This window comes from Quercus robur, chromosome 6 (genome assembly GCF_932294415.1).
Source record: "Quercus robur chromosome 6, dhQueRobu3.1, whole genome shotgun sequence".
NCBI lineage: Eukaryota > Viridiplantae > Streptophyta > Magnoliopsida > Fagales > Fagaceae > Quercus > Quercus robur.
The window spans coordinates 40,201,139-40,229,050 of record NC_065539.1 but is presented as its reverse complement, the minus strand read 5'-3'; the positions used below and the strand labels follow the sequence as shown (position 1 = coordinate 40,229,050).

Genomic DNA, 27,912 nt, shown 5'->3' with positions numbered 1-27,912 from the left:
TGGCAGGGAAACAAGAAACTAGATTTCAAAGCAGCAACATGCAAAATCTGGATCATTTAAAGCACACACTAGAGATGGAGCATTGAAAGCACTCGAAAAGATTAAGCCAAATATAAACACTATTCCCAAACATCAAATGCACCAACTTTCACACTATAAGCTGAAGTTCCATCTAAAGGGTTCAACAACATAGAAAGATTAAAATGTAGCCGGAGTTGCAAACAAAAATTTGATCGACATAGGATTCTTAGAAAATAACAAAGACTAAATATATAGGGCATATAACAATCACTTGAGAGGAATGAACCTTGACGAATGGGTGGCACCAATACCAGGTCTACCATGCTTGACAGGCTTGTAGGAGATTGAGAACTCAGCAAGGTAATGCCCAATCATTTCAGGCTTGATTTCAACTTGATTGAAGGTCTTACCATTGTAAACCCCAATAATGCTTCCAATCATTTCAGGAACAATGATCATATTTCGGAGGTGGGTACGGACTGGTTCTGGCTTCTCACCAGGTGGAGCCTCCCTTTTCTGATCCAAAGCACCATGAAATATATCACTTTAATATGAATTGAAATTGTCCTAGGCTCCAAACCATTAAAATTTCACAAAAAGCAGAAACACACTCCAAATAAATTCCACCAACTTGTCAACAGTGTGGTGCAAGGAATATTTTAGGAAGAAAATTTTATAAAAAAAAGAAGCAGGTTAGGAAGATGATATAGCCAATTAGTTAAATTCAAGTGAAAGATGATATGCTAACACATTTCAAAAGGCATAACAAGCATAGCTGAATCTGTAGCCAATTTAAATCTTAACTGACCCAAGTCTGAAACCCAAGTCTGAAATTAAATCAAAGCAACTGTGAGAAACAGATAAGCACCAACCAATAAAGATATGCTTTAAAAACCAAGATATAATGAAGTGACCGGTCCAAGGTATTCAAAGTGAAAGGCGACCTTTAGGCACCAAGGCAATGTATTTCCAACGTGAGTCAACAAAAAGGCATGTCCGCATATAGCAAGGCTCCAATTTCTAAATATATATTTTTTATACATATAGAACTTAAATCATATGTAACTAGTGACATGCGCAAAGAAATTAGGTCTATCAAATGAATTCAAAATAGGATTAACGTGGTTTAGGCTCTATTCATTATTCCAACAATAGGTTTTAAACAAGCTTCTACTATAAATTAATAAATCTAACAATAAGTTTTTACAACAATCTTTTGTAAATTAATTTATCTAACAATATGTTTTCAAACATGCCTATTAGATTAATAATTTAATGATAGGTTTTTACAAAAACCTTTAATTAAAATTTTATAATAAAATAAATAAATATATAATATAAGTAAATAAAAAAAACCCCCGAGTCTCTCAGCTTAGTGCCTTTTTCATGGCTTGAGGTGATCGCCTTGCTAGCCTAGACTCTAAGGCAACCACCTCAGTGGCACCTAGGTGAGTGCCCAGCTCACCTTTGACTAAAATGGACTAGTAGATTACAGATATATTACATAAAATACAGCAGTAAAAATAGAGTTTAGTGCCCTTTTTTATAATGTTTTTAGACTAAATCTATGTAACATTCCTGATATAGAGAGCAACATTTGAAATCATATATTGTATTGTAAAACATAAAAAGCCCACACCATGATTCAGTCCTCCCCATCAACTTTTTCAAAAGGGAATACCCATTTTTTGTGTTCCACTACATACTCTATCAATCACAACTTGTCCTGTTTTCATTTTACTTACCTTATAAAATAACCTAAGTTTAAAATGAAAAAGATAAGAATAATAATTAATTAACCACATGGGATATCATGATTAGTGGAGCATAAAGTGGAACACAAAAAAGTAGGACAAAAGATTTGTATTCTTTAAAAGGGCACTGAAATTCAATTTCGTATGGTAAGGAACATGTAGAAAATGAGAACAGGCAATAGTCCAAGTCAGATATACAAATAAAATGAATATAAATTTGTAATAGAGAGCAACCAAATTTTCTTGAGAAAAAAGCCAAGTCAGAATTTATAAACAGTACAATAAAAACTCATCTTCGTTCAACTACCAGGTTGCTAGTCACTGATAATGAGTTAATGATAACTAAGATTTACAGCCACTAATTCAACGGTGTTACATTCACAAACTCAATAACTTGTAATTGAATTTTGTCCAAGTTGAAAAGACCAATCATTCCCAATGCCTTGCACTTTACACAGACAGCTATAGGCTAATATTCACTTGCAATTATGGAAATTCCTTCTGTCAAACCTCAAACAGCTATTTTTTTTCCTTCCAAGAGAACTCGCAAAATCAAATGCACACTAAATCACAACCCACAAAGGTGGGTATAACCAAATCATATGGACCAACATACTAAATTTTAAGTCCTTAAAGTGACAACATACTGTACAAGAAAACTTAACAGATCATTGCAAGCAACCAGAAAACATACATGGGCCAATATCCTCTGATCAGCAACAAAGTTTCTCCCTGCACCACACTCCCTTTTCGGAAGTCCAATTGACTTTCTTGCTCTCCATACAAGTATATTAAAACAAACTCCAACATCTCATCCCACGGTGTAACTCTACAATCTCATAACCACATCTATATAAATATATAAAGGTGATCCCTATTCATCAAATACAAGTCACTGCAACTATTACTATCCCCAGATAAAACTCCATCCTGCTACCATAATCCATAAAAAGACGAATACCACTTCAAGTTACAAACAAAACTAGACAACAGTGTAGTCATTTCCACATTCCAAACTGAGAGTATCAAAACCCTCTCACCATTCCACATCAAATCAATCAACTAACAACACAAAATAAAAACCACAAGACCATTTTCCAATTCCTAAGTTTTAGCAAAGAAAAAAAATCAATCACAAACAACACATTCATTATCAAATAAAAAATCATTCAAATGGTTAAGACGCAATTACCGCCTTGCGAAGCTTCTTGATGAGAGCCATAGGCTTACGCTTCAAACCCCTCTGAAACCTGGCATTATCAACACCACCATTAATAAAAAAAAAAAAATCAGACCCATTTGATTGCTTTACATTCTCATACAAAGCCTAAAAAATGCAAACAACAAGTACAAACCAACCGTACCTTCTACGAGCACGGGCTTGGAAGAGCTTGACGAGCTCATCGGTAGACATGTCGAGAAGAGCATCCAAATCGACTCCTCTGAAGCTGAACTTCTTGAACGTCCTCTTCTTCGGCAGTCCCGCCGCCGCCACATCGGTCTCAACGTCCGCCTGAAACACCCACACATACACAGAGTAAGAAAGCGAGTCACACAGAGAGAGCGAGAGAGAGATTTCTGGGGGAGCTCACCATTGTTGAATCAGAGAAACCCTAGTTGGAGGTGATGCTTCTTCGGCTTGGATCTGTGGCCGCTAGGGTTTTTCGAGGGATTGGAGGATTTTGCAAATGGTAAAAATATATTATATATATATAGGGTGGTGTGGGAGTTTAGCCCTAGATTTGAGTAATGTTTGCAGATAAGGACCTGTATATTTGTTTAAGTTTGTTTAAAGTATGATACTTTGAAAAATTATATAATGGGACACAATGTTCAGCGAGATTCCCTAGTGGTGATGTTTGCTTGTAGAGTTATGCCATCCTGTGCTAACTGCAAACTGGTTGAGTCAGATGGATTCGGGTTTAACTCTGCCGATATGAATCATACCGGGTGTTTGGGTCAGAAATAGTTTGGGTTAAAACAAATTCCAAATTATTAAGATCAGTAGAGATCAATAAATATGGTAAAATTTTTAAAATTTTAAATCCCAATTTTTTCAATATTGAAATTTTACACACATAAGTTAATATAAATCATATAATTATTAATATTTGATCACAAATTTTAGTGTGTATATTAAGAATGACAAAAAATTGTAGACTAATGATGAGATTTCCAAATACTTTATAATATAAATTCTATGGATGGTGGACGAATTACCTTCTCAAAAAAACATATACATATATATATATATAGATATATATGGGTGGACAAATTTAAAAATAAATAAGAGAATCAATATGGGTAAGCGCTAAAGTTGCAAAGCCAACTATTTTTGAATGGAGAGAAATGTGCACTCTTCTTGGCTATGTGTGTGTGTGTGTGTGTTTTCATCAAATTTTGATTCGTATGTTCTTGAACTTAGGTTTGAGGAGTCAAGTCTAATACTTTTCTCAACAGAAGTGTTGATGATGACTACTAGATTACTAGTGCATTCCTATTCTTGCCATGTTAGTGTAATTAAAGAGAAAAAGGGGTGAGTAAATTGAATGTAAGCAAGAGTTAGGCGAAGGAGGAAAGTGTGATTTTGTAATTTTTATCACTTACCAGAATGTGGACATCTCTATTTTGGACCTATTGAAAGTGTCAATTTTTAAAATTAATTAACACTTGGTGAAGAGAAGGTAATACAAAAGACATTTGCTAGTTCCTACTTTTTATAATAGCATGAAGGTTTCGTATGATACTTTCACATAAAGACTAAAACTTGCTTGAAATAATGATCTTTTGTATGATTTGATCAATAGGCAAGGCATGTTCATTGATCTGATTTATTTTTAGCAAGGAGAATGATCGTTTTTGGAGTTGTTGAATTTGGAAGTCCATGACAGTAACTATTAAGTAATTCAATATACATTAAGTGCATATTTGAGATTTAAGAACATATGTTTATCCAAACACACAAAATGTTCCTCTATGTATTCATGCAACTCATTGTAGCTCAGCAGATAAAAGCTATCCCTCTATGTGCATCAGCTCAACCTAATTTTCTCTACTAGTCATGGGAAAAAAATGGAGTTTACTCGATTAAATTGGGTTATAAGCTTATATGTGAAGATTCAAGAAGTGAAGAAGCCTCGGGTTCAACCAAAAATGGAGTTTCGGGCTTATGGTATGGGATTTGGAAACTCAAGGTGCCTAGTAAGTTTACCAACCAAAGTTAACTTGATGAAACTAAAAATTCTAGCAGACCCTCTATGTCATCTTTGTGGCAGAATTCCTAAGGATAAACATGCCTTGTGGGATTGTGAAGCGGTGAAAAGTGTGTGGTGTAAAGATTTCAGATGGGTAAATCAATTCGAGGCAACTTATGTCACATTTCTTATTAAAGAAAACTTCTAGAAATTGCTTTGAGAGAAAACTATTTGCTTCAATTGATTAGAATGAAGAAGTAATTAAGTTACACTAAGGCTCTACCTTATATACACGTTCACAGAGCAAAGAGGGAAACTAAACTGCTCTAACTAACTTTTAACAAACTAATCAATCCTAATATTACAGCTATACACCACTTAAACACTCTCATGTGCCAACTATCTCACGTGCCAGTCACTTAAGTAAAACACCACCGTTTGCCTTTAACTTTCCTTTCTTTTTTGCTTGTAAACTCTGTCGTTTTGATCTAGTTTTACATCACTGCATCTGTACTCTTCTTCTTTCTTCTTTTTTGTATTGCTTTCCTTTATGTCTTCTTTCTCAGTTGCATTCTCAACATTTCTAGATTTAGTTGATCGGCTCATATCAAAACCAAGAGTTATCGAGCTGTTTGCAACTACGGCATGGTTCATTTGGACACACCGAACCAAAACCAAGTTGATGGAAAAGACTTTACCTCTAGGAAGCATTGCAAAAGCTGCAAAAAATTTTCTAAAACAATTTCGGTCATGCCAAGAGGAACACAACAAGGGAAGACAAATTCAACGATGCAAGTGCTGCCACCAAAATTGGGTGATTATAAAAGCAAACTTCAACGGAGCGATGATAGCAGCCAGACATACAGTGATTTTTTCTTCGGAAATTGGCCTACAATAGTGCCAATTTGAAGGTGATTCATAAATTGGTATCAAGGCTCTTCAAACGGGTGATATGTTTTCCTCACCCTTTAGCCATTTAGTCAGGGATACCTTAATTCTTATAACCTCACTCCAAAGTTTTTATTTATCTCATATTGTTAGGCAAGGCAATGCTGTTGCACATGCTTTAATCCAGAAAGCAAAACTTTCTTTTCCTTTATTAGTTTGGATGAAATATGTTCCGTTAGATATGAATGCTTTTGTTTCTATGGATTCTTCAGTTTCTTAATAATATTTTCGGGCTTGGTCCTATTTCTCAAAAAAATTAAAAAAAAAACCTCCTTGACTTGTAGCATAATTAATACCACTCATGTATAAATAGTACGAGTTACAGGGTTAGGAACATATTATAATTATCTTTGAAAAAAAAAAATCCTCAGCAATCAGCATAGTACACCCATCATAGGCTCTCATGTGGTTGCAAGAACAATAAGCTCATTTTGCAATCATAGGGCCCAAAATAAGGGCAAGAAAGGCCCCTTCTCATTTTATGCCTTCCAAGCACAACTCCTACACTTTTTTTCTCATTTTTGTTTGGATTTTTCATGCGCACTTGAACCACATGATGAAAACAATTTCGAGCTCAAACTTGATTTGGTAACTTTATTGCTTTTTCAACTCAGAAGTGGCAAATCAAATGAGGTTGGAACAAAAACCCACACAAATATCATATAATAATACATGAACACACTATCCAAAACCCATTTCATCTGGTCATGAGTGATTGGGCCTTTAATAGTTTTTGGGCCATGATACATCAAATCTATTTTCTTCGACTTTTCTGTTTTAGGACATAAAAAAGTAGACCCAAACTCATGATTTCCGGTTCACCATCAGAATTGAGTTGAGAACCAAACAACTATTGCTAAAAGGTACTTAAAGTGTGTTTGGATAGTACTTATAAACCAGCTTATATTTTTTCTACTATTTATAGGGCTCATGTAAATATCTTACTTATTTTATTTCTGCAAAAAAATATTTCAACAATAAGCTAAGTAAACTGTTGCTCTTTCTTAAAAAAAAAAGAAAAAAAAAAAAGAGTAAACTGTTGCTAGATAGACATCCACTTGTCAATCTGGGGTCGATTAAATCTCTTCAATGGTCACTCATTGGTGTTGGATGAAACTGTAAGAGATGGAGAGGTCCCCTTGCTCTGATTAAAAAATAAAAATGACAATTTGAATTGCACCATTCCATTTCCATTTTTCACGAAACAAAAAGAACGAAATTGCATGGACATTCTTGCATTAACATATAATATTCCAGCTTAGATGCATTCACAAATAAAGTTCCACATTCATTAAGCTGATTTTCTTTACAAGGTTCGTTTGTTACCATTGTTTAAACAACATTATACGTATTTTCACATACTTTTCCACTCATATGTATTTCTAAAAAATATAAACAACGTTACTAAAAATTTTTTATCAAACGGGCTCTGGATTTTCAATTTTTTGAATACAAGCCCTTAGCTCCTGTTGAAGGCTTGCCCTTGAAGGTGACAAAACGATGTCTTTCCAAATTGATCCGGGCCCGGATATTTGGCTTGAGTCTGTGTAAAGCTCGTATATGGATTGGGCTTCAGCATTCAAATTGCTTGCTGCTGTCAAACAGTTAATTTTCTCAGGATCAATTAGCGGCTTGTTGTCCCCATCTTTCCATGCTATCAACTGCACATTTATCAAATTAGTTGACTATAAGAGTAAGTATGAACTCAAGCTTTGATATAATGCATTAGCATGTAGATTTCATTAATTTTCATGCAATGGTAACCAAGACAACAAATCTATTTGGATTTTTAATCACGTTGTTCATTCAAAGTCTTTTAAACAAGTCATGTTATAACTGGTAAATGAGTTTACATACACTTGAATGATCATTTGAAACTTAATCATGTTGTAGAAAATTAGAACACTTTTGTTTTAAAATGAAGTTGAATGATCATTTTACCTTAGGTGCACCACCCGTAGAATTGGTGCAAAAGAGCCTCGCATTATCAACGAGTTGGCTGTATCTTAGAAAAGCACTAGCAAATCTCTTGTGGGAATTCAACTGAGAATTAACTCTCACTGCCCTTCCCATTAGTATAGCTCTCCTGTCCAAGTTTCCCAAAATGAAGAAGAAGAAAAAAAATCCCTTGAGATCTAAGAAGCTATGGTATTTGAATTTATCATAGTACAATAATGTTTTCAACAATAACAAAATAATGTTAAGAGTTTTTATTTTACCTGATGCCTCTAACAACAGCTAAATAAGGATCACAAATCATCCCAACCAACTCTATTCTATAAGGTTTTCTCTTGGGGGCTTCTCCATTTTCTTTTGGTTGCTCTTCTTCTTCTCCTTCTTTTACCATCTCCCAGTAGTTTTCAGTAATGGTGCCATCCTCTGCAAGCTTGTAACCTACCCCCATTCGGTAACGACATTTGTGAATGGCACGAGCCATATCAATTGTTTGCTCAACAAAGGGCTCCCATGATAGAGTGCCATCCATGATCACATCCCGTCCTTCGTTAAGTGCCGTCACTAGTAGTGATGATGCAGCATCAGTGGAAGATTGGTGCACCTGATTCAATTTTAAGCTCAATTTTTTGGCTGACATAGTTAGTTGATTCACATAATACAACAAAAATGGTTAAATATTGTTCAATTCAGAAGGTACTCTTTTTATAGAGATTCAAGAGACAAGGAGATGTACAAGTTCAGCAGTATGAAGCATTTCCTGGTGATGACCTCTAGGACGACTTAGAGCTCTGTAAATAACGTCAGACTCTTTGAAAGCATCTGCCTCTACTAACACGGCATTTGCTTTTGCTTCGGACCAGAATGGTCTGCCAAATGCATATGCAGCCTTGTCAGAATTATTATGATTAAAAGATTAAATTTGATTATTTCTAAACTTAAACTTTTGGACAAACTATACTAATTTAATTATTATGGTATTAGAGCAATTGATCTTACGTTTGTCCTCTTTGCATCAATTACCGCTAATCCACCATTTCATTGCTTTGTTCTTACTAACTTTTTTTGAAACGATTTGTTTCCCAAGATATTTAATGTTTGTTTCCCCCTCATAAAAGGTCACATAAATATTTTTAGGCTAAATTATAAATTATACCATACTTTATTTTTTTAGTGTGGTCCTTCCATCCACTTCTATTCAAAAAAAAAAAAAAACCTATTAATCCATTAAAACAGCATTGGTTTGAAAAGGGAAAAAATACTAATACTAACAACAAGATTTTAGACAAAACTAGACAAAAAGACTAAATTGAAAATAAATTAAAATTAAAGTACTAAAATGAAGAAAATGAAATTTCAATGATTAAATTGAAAACATGTCAAAGTTGGGAGTAATTATTTAGTATCAAGGGAGTATAACAACGCTATACCTCATTCTCTCACATAATAGTAGATCCCATTTTTATAATTCATGGTGAGATCCACTATTTATATGAGAGAAAGAAACACATGTCATTATTATAAAGAGAATCTAATAATTTTTCCCAAATTAAAGAGTATAATTTATAATTTAGTGAATATTTTATTTCGGTTTGTGTTTAGAAAGGGCGGGATCGCATGTTGTGCGATATACATAACAATGTAGCATTTGAGTGATAGCAAAACTTTCTAGCAATAGTATTCACAACAATAATGATTATGAGTTTATGTGAAGATAATGGTATAAGAGAGTGCAGGATTTTACTCTTCAAGAATCTCTTTTAGGACTGTGCTCTTGCCAGCTCCCATGCCACCACCCATGAGAAGCAGCACCGGACTCCTCTTACTGTGAGCCATCGGTGCCATAACCTCGGTAATTTCTGAGTCACCACCCTTAGGTGCACTGCCGTTTATTGCTTTCATCTCCTCCACCAATGTAGTGAACACCCTTGCCACCTTCAAATTCTTTGTCACCCTCTCAAATCTCTGTTTCCTATATCAGACCAATTAAGATAAAATAAAACTAATAATGAGTAGAAAGGCAATGTTGAAGATGTCTTAGGAAATGAAATTGTATTGTATATGTTAGGCCCATGAGGTGTGGGAATCAATGTTTTTAATTAAGAAATTTTAAATACAATTGTACAATCTTTACAATTATTACCTAAGTTATCGTTTGATACTATATGGTGTAAAATAATACATATGCTAGATACCCAAGATATATTTTCCTTTACAAAACTTTCAGAAATAATAATTTATAGTAGTATCTAAAGTAATTCCATTCAATATTGAATTTTGTACATACAATTATTTCTAACACTTAAAGAGACTAAATAAAATTTTGCGTCTCATGCTAATATTTGCATTTGAAAACACCTACCGAATGCAGATAATTAAAGGCCAAATACCTAGCTTCATGCTTGGTCTCTTTGAAGTTTAGATGGTATATGAATGTAAATTATTTCATGTACAACGTTTATAATTTTTTGTTTTTTGGAATAACATGTATGTGTGTATATATATATTTGATTGATAGAATAACGTATAGGTTATTATGTTATATTATATATCATCAAAGTAATTTTGTTTTCCCTTTCGAACATAAATATAGGTTTTTTTTTTTTTAGGAAATATTTACTATTTAGCTAATATGGGGTTCCAGATGTGGTTGGAAGACCTTCCTGCATATGTTGGTTGTAACTAGGGAAAGGGAAGAGAAAGGAAAAGAGGAAGGGAGGGGAAAGAGACAAGAAAATATTTCCTTTTGATATGTTTGGATATAAAAAAGAAATGGTAGAAAAAAGTGTGAAAATTCTCTTTTTTATTGTTTGGTTTGAAGCGAAAGGAAAAATCCATGCTTTTAGTGGTCATTGAAAGTATAAAGTGCCCGTTTGGTTCAACTTTGAGAGCCTAAAAGTTGCGTTTTGCAAAACGTTGGTCCAAAAATTGCTTTTGGTTATTACAAAACGCAACTTTGGGTCAAAAGTTGCGTTTTAAAAAACGCCCTGAACGGCGCATCAGTTCTTATGGACCTCATCAGGTCCAAAGTAGTGGACCCCAGAAAAAATATTTCTATCCTTTCCTGCCATTTCCGCCCAAATTGGGCTGATACTAAAATTGTGAGCCCATGAAAAAAGCATCACTCCACCTCATTAAATTTTCTGTTTCCTTGGACAACCAAACAGAAATGATCTACAGTTTTTTATGGACAAGTAGCTCTCATGGAGAAATTATTAGGTCTTTCTAATCATGAAACAGATATTATTTAAATAAATGTATAAATTAATTTCTTAATCATTAAAAGAATAAAAAAATCAATAAATAATATCAAATGACATAAATAATAATATTTTATTGATTGAGAAGGTCAAAAAGACCCTTCAGCAGTGTGGATCTTAACAGGAAAAAAAAATGATCATTATCTTAAAGTCGTCACCTTGTAGCTGCCAACACCAAATCCTTGAGCTTTGCTTTTCGCTCACAGTCTGCAGACTCCTCATTCAAAACCTGCCATTCAAAGGAAAAATATGAAGAAGTTAAACTAAGAAAATATATAGATGAAAAAAAAGGAGGACATTAATAAACTACTAAACTTCAAACATGGAAAAGAGAAAAGACCCGATCTTTGTTTCTCAATTCTTTTTTTATTTTTTTGAATTTTTGGATTAGCATTAAGCTACTAGTTTAATTGTAAACTGTACCTGACTAATCATAAGAGAAGCATGACCCCAGTGAAAAGCAAAATAACTGAGGATACATGTTTCAAACTCTCCAATCAACTTCCTGTAGAGAGATTTTGCATCTGGTTCATTAGAAAAATAATCATAGATGGAATTTTCACAACCTTCGGATTTCCTCAAATAATCGTAAGCTAACTTGCAAAGTTGGGGACATTCACTTGCATCTGAAAACCCCATTTGCCTAGCTGCACCATTTAAAAAATTATTTAAAAAAAAAAAACAATTTAGCTCTCCAGATCTTAAAAGTCAACAGTAATTTTTCTTCCCAAACCATAAGTATAAGTTGACATTAAAATGTTGGGTTTTTTTAGATGGGTATTTTTGACAAAGAAAATTGGAAGGCATAATTACCAACATAGTCGGAGAATCTTTCAAGTTTTCCAACACGGCCGGATTCTGTCCTTTCTAGCCGTGGAATGTTAGTTTGGTCTCTCACTGCAGTTACAGTCACAGTTACAGCCTTGGACTTCCTCTGTTGGTAATAACGTGTGGCTGCAGCTGCTACAAATCCGAGGAAGGAGGCAAAAAGGATGTCTTTGATAATGAATTTACCATAAGCATCACCTGAAGAGAGTTTTGAGTGAGACTTTGTAACAACAAATTGAGAGAGAGAAAGAGAGAGAGATGTGGCTTACCTTGCTTCATCTTGTTGAAACTCAAAGGACGATTTCACATCCAAAAAAAGAGGAAATACACAGGAGGATTGCACTAGCTGATGTTTTAACTTTTGCTTGGCTTCTTCATCTATGGCTCAAGATTATTGGACTTTATTAAAAGAAAATTGGTTGAGTTCCATCAATGGTTATGGAGGATATATGTTGGTGAGGTGACTTTGCGCGCCAGTTGTTGCTTTTTATTATTTTTTATTATTATTGCCTTGTAGGACCTGTAATAAGTAAAGATATCATGATATGAAGAAATCAATCGATGTATGCCTGACAAATTGCATTGGAAATTCTAGGCGTGCTTTAATTTTGAGCTTTTTTTTAATGGTAAAACCGAATTCATTCGATTTTAATTACAGCTCACATGGCAATATCGGAAGTACGAGTATTAAGTTATATTGTATTTTGTTTCTCCCAATAAAAAAAAAAGAAAAGTTATATTGTATTTTATTTAATTGTACAACTGTTGCCATGTCACTAATTAGTTTTTTTAAGCAGAAACAGTAATAGGCTTTGTGAGAGTTTGGATTTAACTTATTCTTGCGTTTGTGTTTTTGTGTTTCTTTTTTCTTTTTTTTTTTCTTTTTCACCCACTCGTGTACTGTTCACAGCAAAATAAGCGTGGAGTGCACACCAGTCGGTCTCATTTACTATTTACAGACCCACAAACATCACTTTTCAACAATTTTTTTATTAAAAATAAGTCTCACGGTACTATTTACATATTTAAAAATTATTTTACTACAATATTTTCAGTATTCAATTTCAGCAACTTTCAATTTGAACAACAATAAATTGTATCCAACGAACCCTTTATTAAAAATCAAGTTCTACTATAAATATGGGAAAGATGTTCTTCTAACCAAATAATGTTCTTTTCTTTTTCTTTTTCTTTTTCTTTTGAAGCCCAAACATACGGCAGCATGATTACGTCGAAAAGGTACAGGCTAAAAAAAATTAAAAATTAAAAACTAAAAACAAAAACAAAACTATCTCTAATTAAAACTCTATTCGAATTCAAGAGATCAGCAAATTCTGCAAAATTGCATTCCACTGTCACCTTGAAAAAACTAATGCTCTGATATAATAGTAAAGCCAATCTCATCTCCGAAGCTGATGAACTTCCACATACTTCAGTCTATAACTGTTAGCCCGATACTGAAGATCCTTGGAGGAGGGAACTTTATTCTTAAACCAATTCTAGGGACTGTAAAAACCAGTTAACAAAACCAATTTCTTCTTTAATCCGCAAAGCCAGTTGTCAATTCCAATTTCTTCTTTAATCCGTGAGTTGAAGCTTAGGAAAATTCTCGACAAAAATTTGAAAATTGGGACTCTGAAGAATACGTTTCCATGATCTCAAAGAAGTTTCTTTTTGGCCCGGCAACTCCTCAGTATAATTGGAAACATTCTCCATCTCAATATCCTTATTTGAATTATCCTCATTTGAATTGTTGTTATCCATATCTGTCAATGATTTCCCCTTAATATCAGTAGTCCCACTGTTTTCCTTATAATCTGCCAGTTGTTGCCTATTAGCCAAAGTTGGAGACTTATCTAACTTTTCAGTAATTTGGAAGAGTCATTGATGAAGTACATTCCTTAGAAATAGGATCAAGTGTATCCAGATTATTTTCTTTCAAATCATTCAAAACCTCCAAAACGCTTACCTGTGGGTTCCTCGGTGATTTTAATTTCAAAAGTGAGGAAAAATCTGAATTTTTAGAAGAGGTGGATTCGGTTACAAGACTACTTTGAGTGGGATTAGAAGATTTCGGAAAACTCAAACCAGTCAACTGCCTTGGATTCTCTGGTTGTTGCTTGGCTGTTTCCTTGTTAGCTTCACTAGTCATCGGAATAGTTGGTGGCTGGTGGTGGATACGGGGTTGTACAACTCCATCCTCATCCCCATCGGTAACTCGAATTTCCTCTTCATCATCATCATTGAATCTGGACCGGCTGGGGCTTTCTTTTCACTGTTTGGTTTTTGGAGCAACTGCATGCATCCATAGACCAAATTGAAATTCACACTCATCTGTTGACAGACAACCCTTATGTACCTTTCCACACTCCTGATCCTAAGAGCATTTGCAACAGTGGAGCTAAAAAGCTATAATGCTATTTTAGCTCCACCAATATACCAAAAAATGCTTGCAGCAGTGGAGGCAAAGCTAAAATTTTTAGCTGATTTGCTACAGTGCACATCTATAGATAGATGTGCACTGTAGCACACATCTAAAAAAAAAAATTAATTTTTTAATCCAACTCCTATTAAAATAATAAAACCCACTTTATTTTTCTTCATTCTTTTATTCTATCTCCGTCCATCATCTCAGTTCTCTCAGGAGCTCTCATCTCAGTTCTCTCGAGCTCTCATCTCTCTCACTCATCAAGCTCTCATCTCACTCATCAAGCTCTCCACGCCATCGCCGTCCCAGCCATCCTAGCCCACGCCGTCGCTGTCCCAGCCGTCGCCGTCCCAGCCGTTCCAGCCCACGCCGTCGTCGTCCCACGCTGTCGCCGTTTAAATTCTGCAGATTGAAAGACCTTTCACCAAAAACAATATCAAATACTGGAGGACTTCATCAAATGCCTGGTCTGCGTGACTATGGACTTGCAGCTGTAGCATGGGATTCTTTTCAATGCTTCTGGGTTGTCTTTTGGTAATTGGCTTGTATAACTTCTCGACCATTTAACGTCTATTTCAAAATATTTTATTGATTAATTTGTAAATATTTATAAATTTAATTGTGTTTATTTCAGTTTAAACCTGTAGAATACATGGAAATGAGGCCAAACATATGGTGAATCAAATTGTGAGATGGCTTGGTGCGCGTGGCCCATAAAGCCCAGTAAGAAATTATAGAGACAGGTGGCAGAGCAAATTGACAGCCAGACTAACTTCTCTTGTAAATCTGAGCTATAGTCGTCAAATTTCTAAATTTTTCTGGGCAATCTTGATCACATGCATTTTGTGCACAATATAGTGTTATTATTATAGTCTCTGCTGTTTTCTTCAAAAGCAATCATGTCAGATATTTCATATTTTACATACTACAAACTTACAATGAGCTGGTCCATATATTTCTCACTAATAAATTATCATTTGTCTCAAAAGTTTAAGGTGAATTTAATTATTTTGCTATCATTATAAATTCACAATGAATAAAAATGGCCAAGATTTGAATTTAATGGAGTGGACTTACTTTCAGAATAGAGAAATTCAATGAACAACCAAACCAATCTTTTGTTTGGTTGGAAAAATTGGGTCGGCAAGAACTCGGCGGCAGCGGCGGAAGAGTCGGTGGCGGTGGCAGTAGCGGTAAAAGAGTCGTCAGTGGCGGCGGCAGCGGTGACGGTGGTAGCGGTGGCAGTGGCGGTGGCGGCAGCGGTGGCGGTGGCGGTGGCGGCAGCGGCGGTGGCGGTGGCGGCAGCGGCGGTGGCGGTTGAAGGTGGTTGTGATTGTTGTTTATTGTATAGGATATATTATTTTATTGTAGTGGATATATTATTTTATTGTGATGTTTATATTATTTTATTGTGTTAAAAGCTAAAATAGATCCACTGCTGCAGCATGTATGTAGGTAAAATAGATAAAGTAACTTTTGGTGGAGCTAAAAAGCTAAATTTTTAGCTCCACTGCTGTGGATGCTCTAATGACCAAGTATACCACACCTATAACAAAAGGTAGGCAGCCTTTCATACCTAAAGAACACCCAACCTTCTTTCGCCCCTTCAATATGAATAATTTTTCCTCTCATAAGGGGTTGGTGACATCAATATCAACCCGAATCCTAAGGAAGGGACCCCAAGCAAATCCACTTTTCGGGGCATCAACGAAAATCGGAACGCCAATCTCATTGGCAATCCGGGAACCAACCGATGAATTCATACTTTTAATGAGAATGTTGAAAACCCGAATCCAAAAAGGAGAGTATTTAAAGAAAACATTACCTGGACTAAGATCACCTATAAGTCGCTTCAGTAAAATCAATCTCCTATAAAAGGACCAAGGACTTCTATCTAGAACCTCCACCATGTCCTCCTCACTTATAAAGATAGCCAAAAAGAGATTGTTTCCAACCTCTTTAATAGTAACACCATGCAACCCATGCCAAAGTTTTTGAATTGTGGATTTAAATGCCTCTTTGTTAAATTCCTTGCTAGTTTGTAACCTTATGCTTGTAAATGCGTCATTACATTTCGAGTAAGCTTTGTGACTTAGCTTAGCACTACGAAAAACGCTGTCTAAAGTGGCATTTTTTTAATGGCATATATATATATATATATAAATAAAAAAAAAAAAAAAAAAGGCCACTATAAGTACTTTATAATGGTGTTTTTTAAAAATGCTGCTATAGATTATTTATAGCTGCATTTTGAAGGATCTATATTGGCATTTTAAAACACTAGGTCTATAATAGCATTTGCAAGGAGCTCTAGTGGCGTTTATAAACAACACTATATGTCCTGAGTCTTCCTAAGACCTATAGTGGCATTTATAAACGGCACTATAACTCCAGCACAAACAAACAAACAAAAAGCCCAAACCAAATAAATAAATTGAGGAGCTATACTAACATTTATATATGCCACTATAGCTCCAGCACCAAAAAAAAAAAATAAAATTTGAGGAGCTATAGTGGCATTTATAAACACCACTATAGCTCTAGTACACAAATAAAAAAACAACTTATGCTATTCAATATTCATGGGTTTCAAAATATCTCTAACTTTTCTCATATCCAAGTCTCTAAGTATCTAACTCTCTCATCTCTAATTCTCTCACTCTCTAACTCTCGCACTCTCATCTCTCTTACTCCATGCCGATTTTGCCGCCATGAAGCCCACCACACCACTGACCCACGCCTCCCCACCCACGCAGCCACCAACCCAACCCTTCCTGCCCGCGCCGCCGCCGACCCGATGAGACCCTTTTCCTTCCCCTCCCCTTATCTATCTCTCTCTCTCTCTCTTTGTTTTTTTTGTGTTTTTATTGACAGTAGATCTAGGTTTTTTTTTTTTTTTTTGCTCTTTTCTATTTGGGTAGTAAGAAAAAATCGAGGAACATTTTGAATGAAGCAAATATTCTAGCAATGTTTGTGTCTATGTTCGTGTTTTTGATCTTGTGCTTATGTTGAAATATGAGTTTGTGTTCTTGGATTTGTGCTATTGTGTATCTGATCTTGTGCTTATGTTTAAATCTGGGTTTGTATTCTTGGATTTGTACTATTGTGTATTTGATCTTGTGCTTATTTTTAAATTTGGGTTTGTGTTATTGAGCTTGGGCTTTTGTGCTTCTGAGTTTGTGCTTTTGTGTTCCTTAAATGGATTTGGTGTTGGGTTCGTTGAAGGAGATGAGATTTTATGAGTTTGTGTTCTTATATTTTGGATCATGTTGTGTTTGTATTGTGAGCATGTTGTATTTGATTTTGAATTTTCTGGATTTGTGTTTAAATTTTTTTTTCCTGTTTTAATTTAGTTTTGTATTTATTAATTTAATTAAAAATGTAGTTTTAATTTTTAAAATTTGAAAGCATTTATTTTTATGTTTCATAAATTATTTTTAAAAAATATTTGTTGGCTATAGTGACGTTTTGAAACGCTGCTATAGCCAATTTTTTAATATATATAAAACATATAAGGGTCTATAGCGGCGTTTAAAATATGCCACTATAAGATATGGACCTATATTAGCAATTGAAAACATTGCTATAGCATATTTTTTTAAAAAAATTCAAATTCGGCCTATAGGCTATAGCAACGTTTTATAAACGTCATTATAGGGTATGGACCTATAGTAGGGTTTTTAAACACCACTATAGAAAATGCCACTCCCAAAGGGACCTATAGTGGTGTTTTGTTGAGAATAAAAATGAAAAGATAGAAAATGTAGTTTGTATAAATGAATTTATAAGCTTTTATTAAAAAAATTGTGTCCGATTACAAAATCAATAAAAAAATCCAAACTAAGTTCATTAAAACAAAAATCACACCCAATTAAAAATAAATAAAAGAAAAGAACCAAACCAAAAAAAAAAAAAAGCCAATCATACCCAGTAAAAAAAAGGAAATAAATAAATTTTTTTTTTTAAAGGTAAAAAAAAAATACTAATACCGTATGGTATACTCGACTACACGTCCATTTAGCAAAAATAAATAAAAGAAAAGAAAAGGCAACATGTTACTGCACGGATTGGATAGAGATAAAAGCTAAAGACAAAAAAAAAAAGACTTGAATGAGAGCATTATAGAAGAGGGCATTTGCATCCAAAATATGTGCTCACTTTTCTCTCATATTCTCTTCTTAATTTGGGGAGAGTGTGTTGGAGCAAAATTTAAACAGTTTTTAGGTGTTGTTCTTTATATTTTGGCGTAAATGTACTTTTAGTCCTTATATTTTGCATCTTTTTCATTTTGGTCCCTATATTTTCATTTCACCACTTTTAGTCCTTAAACCAATTAACGCGTTTTATTTTGATCATTACCGTTACTTAACAGAAATTGCTGATGTGGCAAACAGAGTGTACTGTTGGTACATTAAATACTAATATGGCCAATAAAATAATATTTAAAAATGCCACGTCAGCATAAAATAATGATTAAAAAAGACACATAAGCATCCACATCAACTTTTGATTTTGAAAATTAATTTATCTATTTTAACAAAATAAAAAATGAAAAAAACAAAATTAGAACCTAAAATACACATGAATGCAGATCTGGTCTCATCTTAAACATGAACAAGAAAGAACACAAAACAAAAATATTCAATCACATGAACACAAACCCAGAAAAAATAAATTTACCGACAAAAACATAATTTCCCATCTCAAATCTGTAACTGATTGCATTATCTCGTTTCCCTATATCTATCTAGCATTGCTCTCCCTAGACCGATCCCGCCGGAGATCGTAGACTGTAAGTTATTGAACAACTTGATTTTAAGTAATAAATGCCTCTCCGGTTCGATTCCATATGGTCTCAGCCGGTTGAACCGATTGAAGATATTCTCAGTCGCGAACAACAATCTCTTCAATTCAATACTAGTCAATTCCATGAGCTTCGACGGTTCGGACTTTGGCCACAACAATAAACTCTGCGGGAAGCCTTTGGGTTCAAAGTGCGGTGGTTTGAGTAGCAAAAGCCTCGCCATTATTGTCGCCACCAATGTTGTTGGCGCCGCCGTGTCTTTGTTTATAGGGTTTGTGATTTGGTGGTGGTTCTTCTTTAGGTCTAGTAGTGGAAAAGGCAAAAGCTATGGTTTTGGTAATGGTGGTGGTTTTAAAGTTGATAGTAGTTGGGTTGAGCTACTTAGGTCTAATAAGCTAATTCAAGTCTCTTTGTTTCAAACCAATAGTCAAAGTTAGGCTATCGGATTTGTTAATTGCAACAAATAATTTTGTTTTTTTCATTTTTTATTTTGTTAAAATAGATAAATTAATTTTCAAAATCAAAAGTTGATGTGGATGCTTACGTGTCTTTTTTAATTATTATTATGCTGACGTGACATTTTTTTTATATTATTTTATTGGTCACGTCAGTATTTAGTGTGCGTTTGAATACCGCTTATTTTATAGAAAATTGAAAACAATAAAAAAATAATTTTCGATTACTATTCACATGATGCATTTGACGCAAACGCAAATCAAACAGAGCCTTAATGTGCCAACAGTGCACTCCGTTTGCCACATCAACAATTTCTGTTAAGTGAGTAACAGTAAGGACCAAAATGGAACGCGTTAATTGATTTAGGTATTAAAAATGGTGAAATGAAAATGTAGGGACCAAAATGGAAAAAATGCAAAATATAGGGACTAAAAGTGCATTTACGCCTTATATTTTCCAATTAAATCATTCTATGTGATCACTTAATACAAGTAAGCATAAACAACGTTAATTTTTTAATGTTAACACTATCAAGTTTTTTGGTCCAATTAAATATATGAATAATAATAAAAATAAGGTTAACATGCAAAACTGACCTTCTAAGTTTTCATCTTTTGTCATTTCAGATCTCTAAATTTCAGTTTTGTCATTTCAATCCTATAAAATTTTAAATTTTGTCAATTCAATTATCTGTTAGATTTTTGTTAACTGATGTCGTCTACTATTTAAAACGATGTCATTTTGGAATTTTTTTTTTTTAAAAAAAATCTTAATTAAAAAAAATAAAAAACGTTAATTACAAAAAAAGAAAAGAAAAAAGAAAGTAAGGGGAATGATGTCATTCCCCTGCAACTGAAAAAGAAAACAAAAAAACCCCACCTCCACCCCACCGATCTCTCAGAGTCTTTCTCCCTCTCCCTATATCGATCTCTCACTCTTTCTCTTTTCCCCTCTTTCTCCCTCATAGAATGGCAAACTAAAGAATCAAAAGCAAGTCATACATTCATAAAGTAAATCAGCCTTTCATTCGCATCTTTTAAGGTCCATCTAACTTAAAATATATGATGTAGTTCAGATGCTCATAATTTGTATTTTAATATTCTAAGATGAGAGAGAAACATAATTTGCCCAGGAAAATGTTGGATATATTTCAACAATTTACTTTTGTGATAAAATAAAATGAATAATACACAGATCTAAGAATAAGCAATAACACAAATAGATGTGATAGGTAAAAGTAATAAACAAATATTTAATATATATAAGAAGAAATTTGCAAATAATTAAAAACTCACAGACCAAATTCGTAAAGAATGAATGATTCAAATCAAGTCTTGTGTTTAACACAATCTCCTTAAAGTAGATTTCGCTCCTCACACAATCACTGTGGTGCTTTAAGACTCATAGACGTCTGCTTCCCAAGATAAAATGATTTACAGCACGAAAACGAAGCGCACAAGGTCGTGCTCTACGAACTACTCAATGTCTCTTTCTCTCTTTTTGACACAAAATGAATGCACAAAAATATTATCACTAAGAGAGTTTTTTCTGAAAAGTTTTTATTTATTTTATTTTTTTATGAATGAGGGACTATGTAAAAAATATACGTTATTGAACAAGAACTCTGTTTCAGTAATAACTGCTATGCACAAATTAATTGACTCAAAAATTAAAATAATAAAATATTATTATTTGGACAAATAAGCCCAGTCCACATATGCCAAAGGCCCAACCCAATGTCCAACTCATAAGCATATAAACTCATATATTATCTCTTTCCTTTCCTATGTAGAACTCAGTATTTTTACCACATTTAATAACATCTTCAAGTGAATATAGAAAACATCAATTTCTTATTCACTCCATACTATTTTTTCAACAATCCCCCATATGAATAGAAATTGATAAACACAATGCAAATGATGATGCAAACACACAGAGAGTAGAAGAAAAGTTACTGTATCGGGAGAAGTAGCTTGTGGCTTTGAACTTTCCTTTGTGAAAGACTATCTAATATACTAGCTAACCAGTGAACATGATGTCTTGAACTGTTCAGCAGTTTGTGTATACCAAGACAATAGAATTCACACAGCTCCTTTTCGAACATATTTCGTTCTTATAGTTGTGTTCATTTCGGCCCTGAACATATCCTAGTAAATTCATGAAGTACTTTAGAGAATTCAGCCATAGAAACTCTCATGAAAGCGACCCACTTCACACTCATATAGGTGACTCTTATTAAGAGTATCCTGCTATACCCCACTTGATTCTAAGATATAAGAATCATTAAAAGCAAAACTTACTCTGAACATCGCTTACAGGCATCACTATTTTATCATAGGAATGGATGGGAGATGTAATCTCCATAGTGATAAAAACTAGTCTCCACAACTTTGTTGTCCCTTTAAAAACCTAGATCTTGGGATCTCCAGTCAATTAGGTGGGGTTACTGTCATGGAAACTTTAGGTCATAGGTTTTAATCCTATTCCCCTCGATGAGTAGTTTATTTGCTCTCCACTCAAAAAATTGATTTCGGATCCGTTTTATAATCTGGAATTATTTCCATTTGAGACAACTATCTCATGGTATTATGTTTGTAACAAATATGTTGAGACCTACCATAACTCTATGCCCTACCAATATATACGAATAGGAGGCACAAGTATCCAACAATGCATGTCTGTTTAGATTTATTGACTTCCTAAAAATACATATGCTCTTTGCATAAGGTGTTCTCACTAGACTGTTGTCACATTTCTCATGTGATTGAGACAAGACAAGTCCATTAGATGTATTAGAAATTTTCATTTCTTGTATCACATCTACAACACTTACACGAGCATATCCCATAACAACATAGCCTTATGTGATATATTTCAAATCACACACTAGTCTCATTAAATCTAAACTCATTTGACATCATCTCATTATCAAAAATTTTATGTCATTGGATTGAAACTTGCTTCAATCTATACAAAGATTTAACAAGTTTAAGCAATTTGTTTCCTTGTACAAGAACTCTAAACCCCTTTGGTTTATTGTGTATCAAGAAAACTCACATCTTCTTTTTATTTGTAGCCTTCTACAACTAGTCTTTCCTTGTAATAGTCAATAATTCCATCAACTCTCAAACTCTTAGGTGGTAGATCCACCAATTACTATGCATAGATTTCAAAGATGGATTTATTGCACTATTGACAATCTCTTTTCCAAGAAGGCACTTTAGGATTTTGCTTCTTTGAAACTTTAAGTTCATCTTCTAATATATAAATTAGAAAATTTGGACCAAACAACCATGACGTTTGTCCTTTTACTACGCTTAGGCTCAATCTCTCTTCCATCAACTCTTGTTCATGAGAGATAATAAACGTAGATTCAAACTTTCTTTAAGAAAGTTCAACACTTGAAATATATTCTAATTAATTGTCATGCATATTAAAATAATAGATTCATTGATTAGAAAGTACTATGTACTACTGTTATGACCATAACCAATGAAAACACAATCAATGGTTCTTTATCATTTAGGAATAGGAATCACCACATTCATCAAACACCCCCACATTTAAAGAATTTATGGAAAGGCGATCACTCTTTCCATAATTCACAAGGTATCTTAGTAGTTTCTTTTAAGGCATCTCAATGAACAAATAATTGGTGGAAATAATAGTTTCCCCCCACAAGTTCTATGGTAATCAAGAACTTATTGCATTCATTGAGTTCTTTCTCAACTTCATTCTTATAATAAATGGACATCTCTAATGTCTCATCCTTGCTTACTTAATAAGCACTCATAATAGACTCTTGTGCATACCACATTTTAGACAACTCAAGTTTGTCAACTAAGGCATGTAACATATATTTCATCCAAAGAAATATTACAAAACATATATTGGGATTAAACACATTACTATCCAATCAAGTTCATACATGCTCAAAAAATATATATACATGTATGTAATTAAATAAGGCTTTATGTGCTCAAATACAACAATCATGTGTCCTCCATACCAGTACAAAAAATTGTGCCTAAAACTTTATAAATAAATAACACCTCTGGCCAATGGGTGAATTGTACACTCTCTAACTCAGAGTGACCCCATAATTACATTCTCATGAGTGTGCAATTGGTCTCATTCTTGGGCTTATATCCACACATTTGAAATTATTAATAATAGTTCTCATAATGCTATTTTAATTATCAAATAGAGGATCACTTGATGAATTAGTAAGGCTAACCAAAAACTAAAAAATGGCAGCCACGCCCAAAATTGAATGCATTTAAATGGATTCAAAAAAAAAAAAAAATTTACCTCCATCAAAATTTCCAATTTCCTTTATTCATCTAGCCCATGCACCATTGCACATAAAAGGCCGAGGACACATGATTGACATTCACAGCATATTCAGTTACTATGAATTATAAACCAGTCAAGCATCATGTATATCACTAAGGATATTCACACAATGAATTATACGATTTACACAAATCCAAATAATTCTCAAATTAATTATTAAACATGAAATTCCAAGCTTAAAGTCATGTTTTTTTTTTTTTTTTTTTTGGATAGGAAATAGCTTAAAGTCATGTTTGATGATGCGTTACTAGGCACTATTTATCTTCAAATAATATACATATATCAATCGGCCAAAGATCAAATAGATCGAAACTGCAAGATCCAAGGAAAAATTGAAGTTATCCATGCCAAAGTTCAATCTTGAACTTAACTCATTGGCCAAGTTTTAATAATTAACTGTTTCTCTTTTCAAAAAAAAATAATAATAATAATTAACTGTTTCTTTAATCTCCGATGAATTCTAAAGCTCAAGTATTAAACCAAATAAACAATCATGGCATCCAAATTCCAAAATAAATAAGCACAATTCGCAAATCATGCAAAAGTCAACAGAGTTAATGAATAATAGACATACCCATATCTGAGCAAAAAGAAGAGTACAACCATAGAGGCATTGACGCACAACCACAAATCCAAAAGAGACAAATATCCTAATATTATAAAATATAATTAAAGAAGATGGTAGACATTGAATAGTCAAAACCTCCAACTATCAGACACAAATCAATTTTATCAAAAAGCAAAGATCACCTTAATATTATAATATTAAAAGAAGATGGATAGCCTTGAAAAAGCAATATCACCAGCACGGTCAAACACATAATCAACTTTAGAAGATCTCAAATTAATATATATAATATAAACAAGTAGATATTCACGCCGATAAACAGAAACCCAGTTTTTTCAAGTTTTTGCCCAGTATATATACAATTGCCGATTAACGTGTTTCAACAAACACAGAATTCCTTTCACCATAAATCACAAAAATAAATTAAAATATATAAAATCTGCTTTAAGATGGTAGGATATATTTTAACAATTTACTTTTATGATAAAGTAATAACATAAATAGATTTGATAAACAAAAGCAATAAACAAATATTAAATATATATAAGAAGAAATCTGCAAATAATTAAAAACTCACAGAACAAATGCGTGAAGAATGAATGATTCAGATCAAGTCTTGTGTTTGATATAATTTCTTTAAAGCAGATTTCGCCTCTCACACAATCACTGTGATGCTTTAAGACTCATGGACATCTGCTTCTCAAGATAAAATGATCTACAGCACGAAAACGAAGCACACAAGGTCGTGCTCTGTGAACTACTCAATGTCTCTTTCTCTCTATTTGACACAAAATGAATGCACAAGAATATTCTCACTAAGAGAGTTTTTTCTGAAAAGTAGTTTTTTTTATGAATGAGGGACTATGTACAAAAACTCTGTTTCAGTAATAACTACTGTGTACAGACTCAAAAATTAAAATAATAAAATATTATTATTTGGACAAGTAGGCCTAATCCACATATACCAAATGCCCAACCCAATGTCTAACTCATGAGCATATAAACTCATATGTTATCTATTTTTTTTCCTATGTGGGACTCAGGATTTTTATCACATTTAATAACATCTTCAAGTGAATATAGAAAACATCAATTTTTTATTCACTCAATGCTATTTTTCCAACAGAAAAATCATTAATAAACCTTGATTTTCACTTCAATAAAACATTTCAATAAATTTCAATAAAGGGGTTGGGGGAGAAAGACTGTGAGATCAGTGGGTGGGGGTGGGGTTTTTTGTTTTCTTTTTTAGTTGCAGGGGAACAACGGCATTCCCCTTGCTCTTCTTCTTCTTCTTCTTTTTTTAATTAACGTTTTTTAGTTTTTTTTAATTAAGAATTTTTAAAAAAAAATTACAAAACGATGTTGTTTTGGGTAGTAGACAGCAACAATTAACAGAAGCCTAACAGGGGACTGAATTGATAAAATTTGAAATTTAGAAAATGCAGAAATACTATTTTCGTTTTTACATTTTCACCCTATTTCTACTTTGGTCCATACTTTTTATTTTTACCACTTTTAGTCCCTATTTTAAAAAGTATGTTCCGTTTTGATCCCTATTGTTATCTCAATAAAGGAAATATCCTATGTGGCAAATGGATTGCTGTGTTGGCACACTAAATGATAACGTGGCCAATAAAATAATAATAAAACTTTTTAATTAACATTTAAATAATGCCACATCAGCATTTTAAATATTAAAAAAAGCCACGTTAGAAAACAATTAAAACAAAATTCTAAACTAATGATTTTTAAAATAAAATCAAATTCCATCATTTTCTTCAGAAGAACACATTCATGTATGTTTTTTGTGTTCTTCCCAACACATGACTATTCATATTCATGTTCTTAGCGAATTAATTCTTAGTTTCTTTTCATTTCTCTGTCTTTCTTGTACTTTCTCTGAAGCCAAACATATCAAAACTCCGATCAATAATAGTTAAATAAAATAACATTTAACTAAGCATTTCTTGGCAACATCAATCTTATAATCTGAACATTTTTCTCTCCTAATTGGTAATCCATAAAATCCATTTTTCACAAACCCAACAAATTCTCATTCATAAACCCAAAAAACTCCCATTCACAAACCTAGAATATCCCTTCCTAACACACACAACAAATAGTCCTATCACAAACCCACAAACCCAAATTATCCCTTCTCAACACATACGACAAATGAGTTTTTCAAATTTGTCAAAAATCCAAAACAAATAGAAAAAACCCAAGATCAGCTTTAGATCCTCTTCAAATTCAATCACAAGATAGAGAGAGTGAGATGAGAAAGTGAGGAGGAGAGGAAAATTGACCCACATAGTCAACCAAAAAACTAACCCACCACCTGTGAACCTTGCCGATCCCACCACCTGTAACACATTCTTCCTCCTCACAAAGTGAGACTGTAGGGCTGACTTGTGGAACCCATTGACTAGGAGGCATAGTTGTCAGTATCGTACAATACACGATACGTATCGCACGATACGTAGTATTGTGTACAAAAAGTTTCGTATCGTAAGGGCGTATTGTAATTACTCATGAATCATCCGATACATAGGTGTGTATTGTATGAATTGTATCGTATCAGTGAATCGTACGATACATAGACATGTGGGTTTAAAATGAGTTTTTTTATTAAAATTTGTGATTTTATTTGATTTAAACAAGTTGTTAGACTTTGTTAACACAAAATTATTGGGAAACTTAATTAAGTCTAATGAAATAGCAAGTCCATGAGTTTTTTTCCTCCCTTCTCCTTCTCCTACAAAATTTAGACTATACTCATAACACTCACTTTCATATGTGCAAATTTATTTTCTATGCTATTAATAATGTATTAAATGAAAATATAATTATTTTTTATTTTGTTATTATTATTTTGAGTCTAAAAAGCTAGAATGCCAAGAAAAAATATAAAGAAAAAATTATTAGAATAAAAAAACAAAAAAAAAAAAGTAAATGCTGATAATAATAAAGAAAATGTCTATGAAAAAATAATTTTGCAAGATGCTGAACATAATGACAACATTGACTTAGATGGAGTTAATTAGCCAAGATGAAGAAAAAATATTATTATTTTGGTTCATATATCATGTATTACTTCTGAATTTAATCAATTTGAATGTGCATGTTATAAAGATAAGTTAATTTGATTTATTTGGTTAGCTTTGTTAAATTTTATTACATAAGTAATGATTAAATTTGTCATTAGTTAAATATATTTTGAATTTATAATGAATATACCTTTTATATATGTATATCTATAATTATTTTATAATTTTACTAGGTGTTTGTGTATCTTACGATACACGATTCGATATGATACACGATACAAAAAAAATC

The 27,912-nt window shown here is 33.2% G+C and overlaps 3 protein-coding genes across 3 annotated transcripts in view; all 3 read right to left on the bottom strand.

Annotated features, from left to right (window-relative positions):
• Nucleotides 1-75: 75 nt before the first annotated feature.
• On the bottom strand, nucleotides 76-3,535 carry LOC126688733 (40S ribosomal protein S15-4). The gene is made up of 4 exons (XM_050383539.1): nucleotides 3,368-3,535; nucleotides 3,140-3,288; nucleotides 2,968-3,025; nucleotides 76-537 (listed from the first exon to the last, which is right to left on the bottom strand). Exons 1-4 carry the CDS (start codon nucleotides 3,368-3,370, stop codon nucleotides 289-291), a joined length of 459 nt encoding a protein of 152 aa, XP_050239496.1. The 5' UTR covers nucleotides 3,371-3,535; the 3' UTR covers nucleotides 76-288.
• Nucleotides 3,536-7,184: 3,649 nt separating this feature from the next.
• Nucleotides 7,185-12,417, bottom strand: LOC126688731 (calmodulin calcium-dependent NAD kinase-like). Its single transcript, XM_050383537.1, has 9 exons — nucleotides 12,228-12,417; nucleotides 11,944-12,156; nucleotides 11,554-11,777; nucleotides 11,289-11,359; nucleotides 9,615-9,842; nucleotides 8,607-8,739; nucleotides 8,137-8,474; nucleotides 7,859-8,003; nucleotides 7,185-7,578 (listed from the first exon to the last, which is right to left on the bottom strand). The coding sequence occupies exons 1-9, from the start codon at nucleotides 12,235-12,237 to the stop codon at nucleotides 7,336-7,338; spliced, it is 1,605 nt and encodes a 534-aa protein (XP_050239494.1). The 5' UTR covers nucleotides 12,238-12,417; the 3' UTR covers nucleotides 7,185-7,335.
• Nucleotides 7,185-27,912, bottom strand: part of LOC126688732 (calmodulin calcium-dependent NAD kinase-like) — a 32,801-nt gene continuing 12,073 nt past the window's right edge. Inside the window, exon 10 of the transcript XR_007644345.1 lies at nucleotides 7,185-7,230. The gene's annotated coding sequence lies outside the window, so the exon portion shown is untranslated. The remainder of the gene's footprint in view (nucleotides 7,231-27,912) is intronic.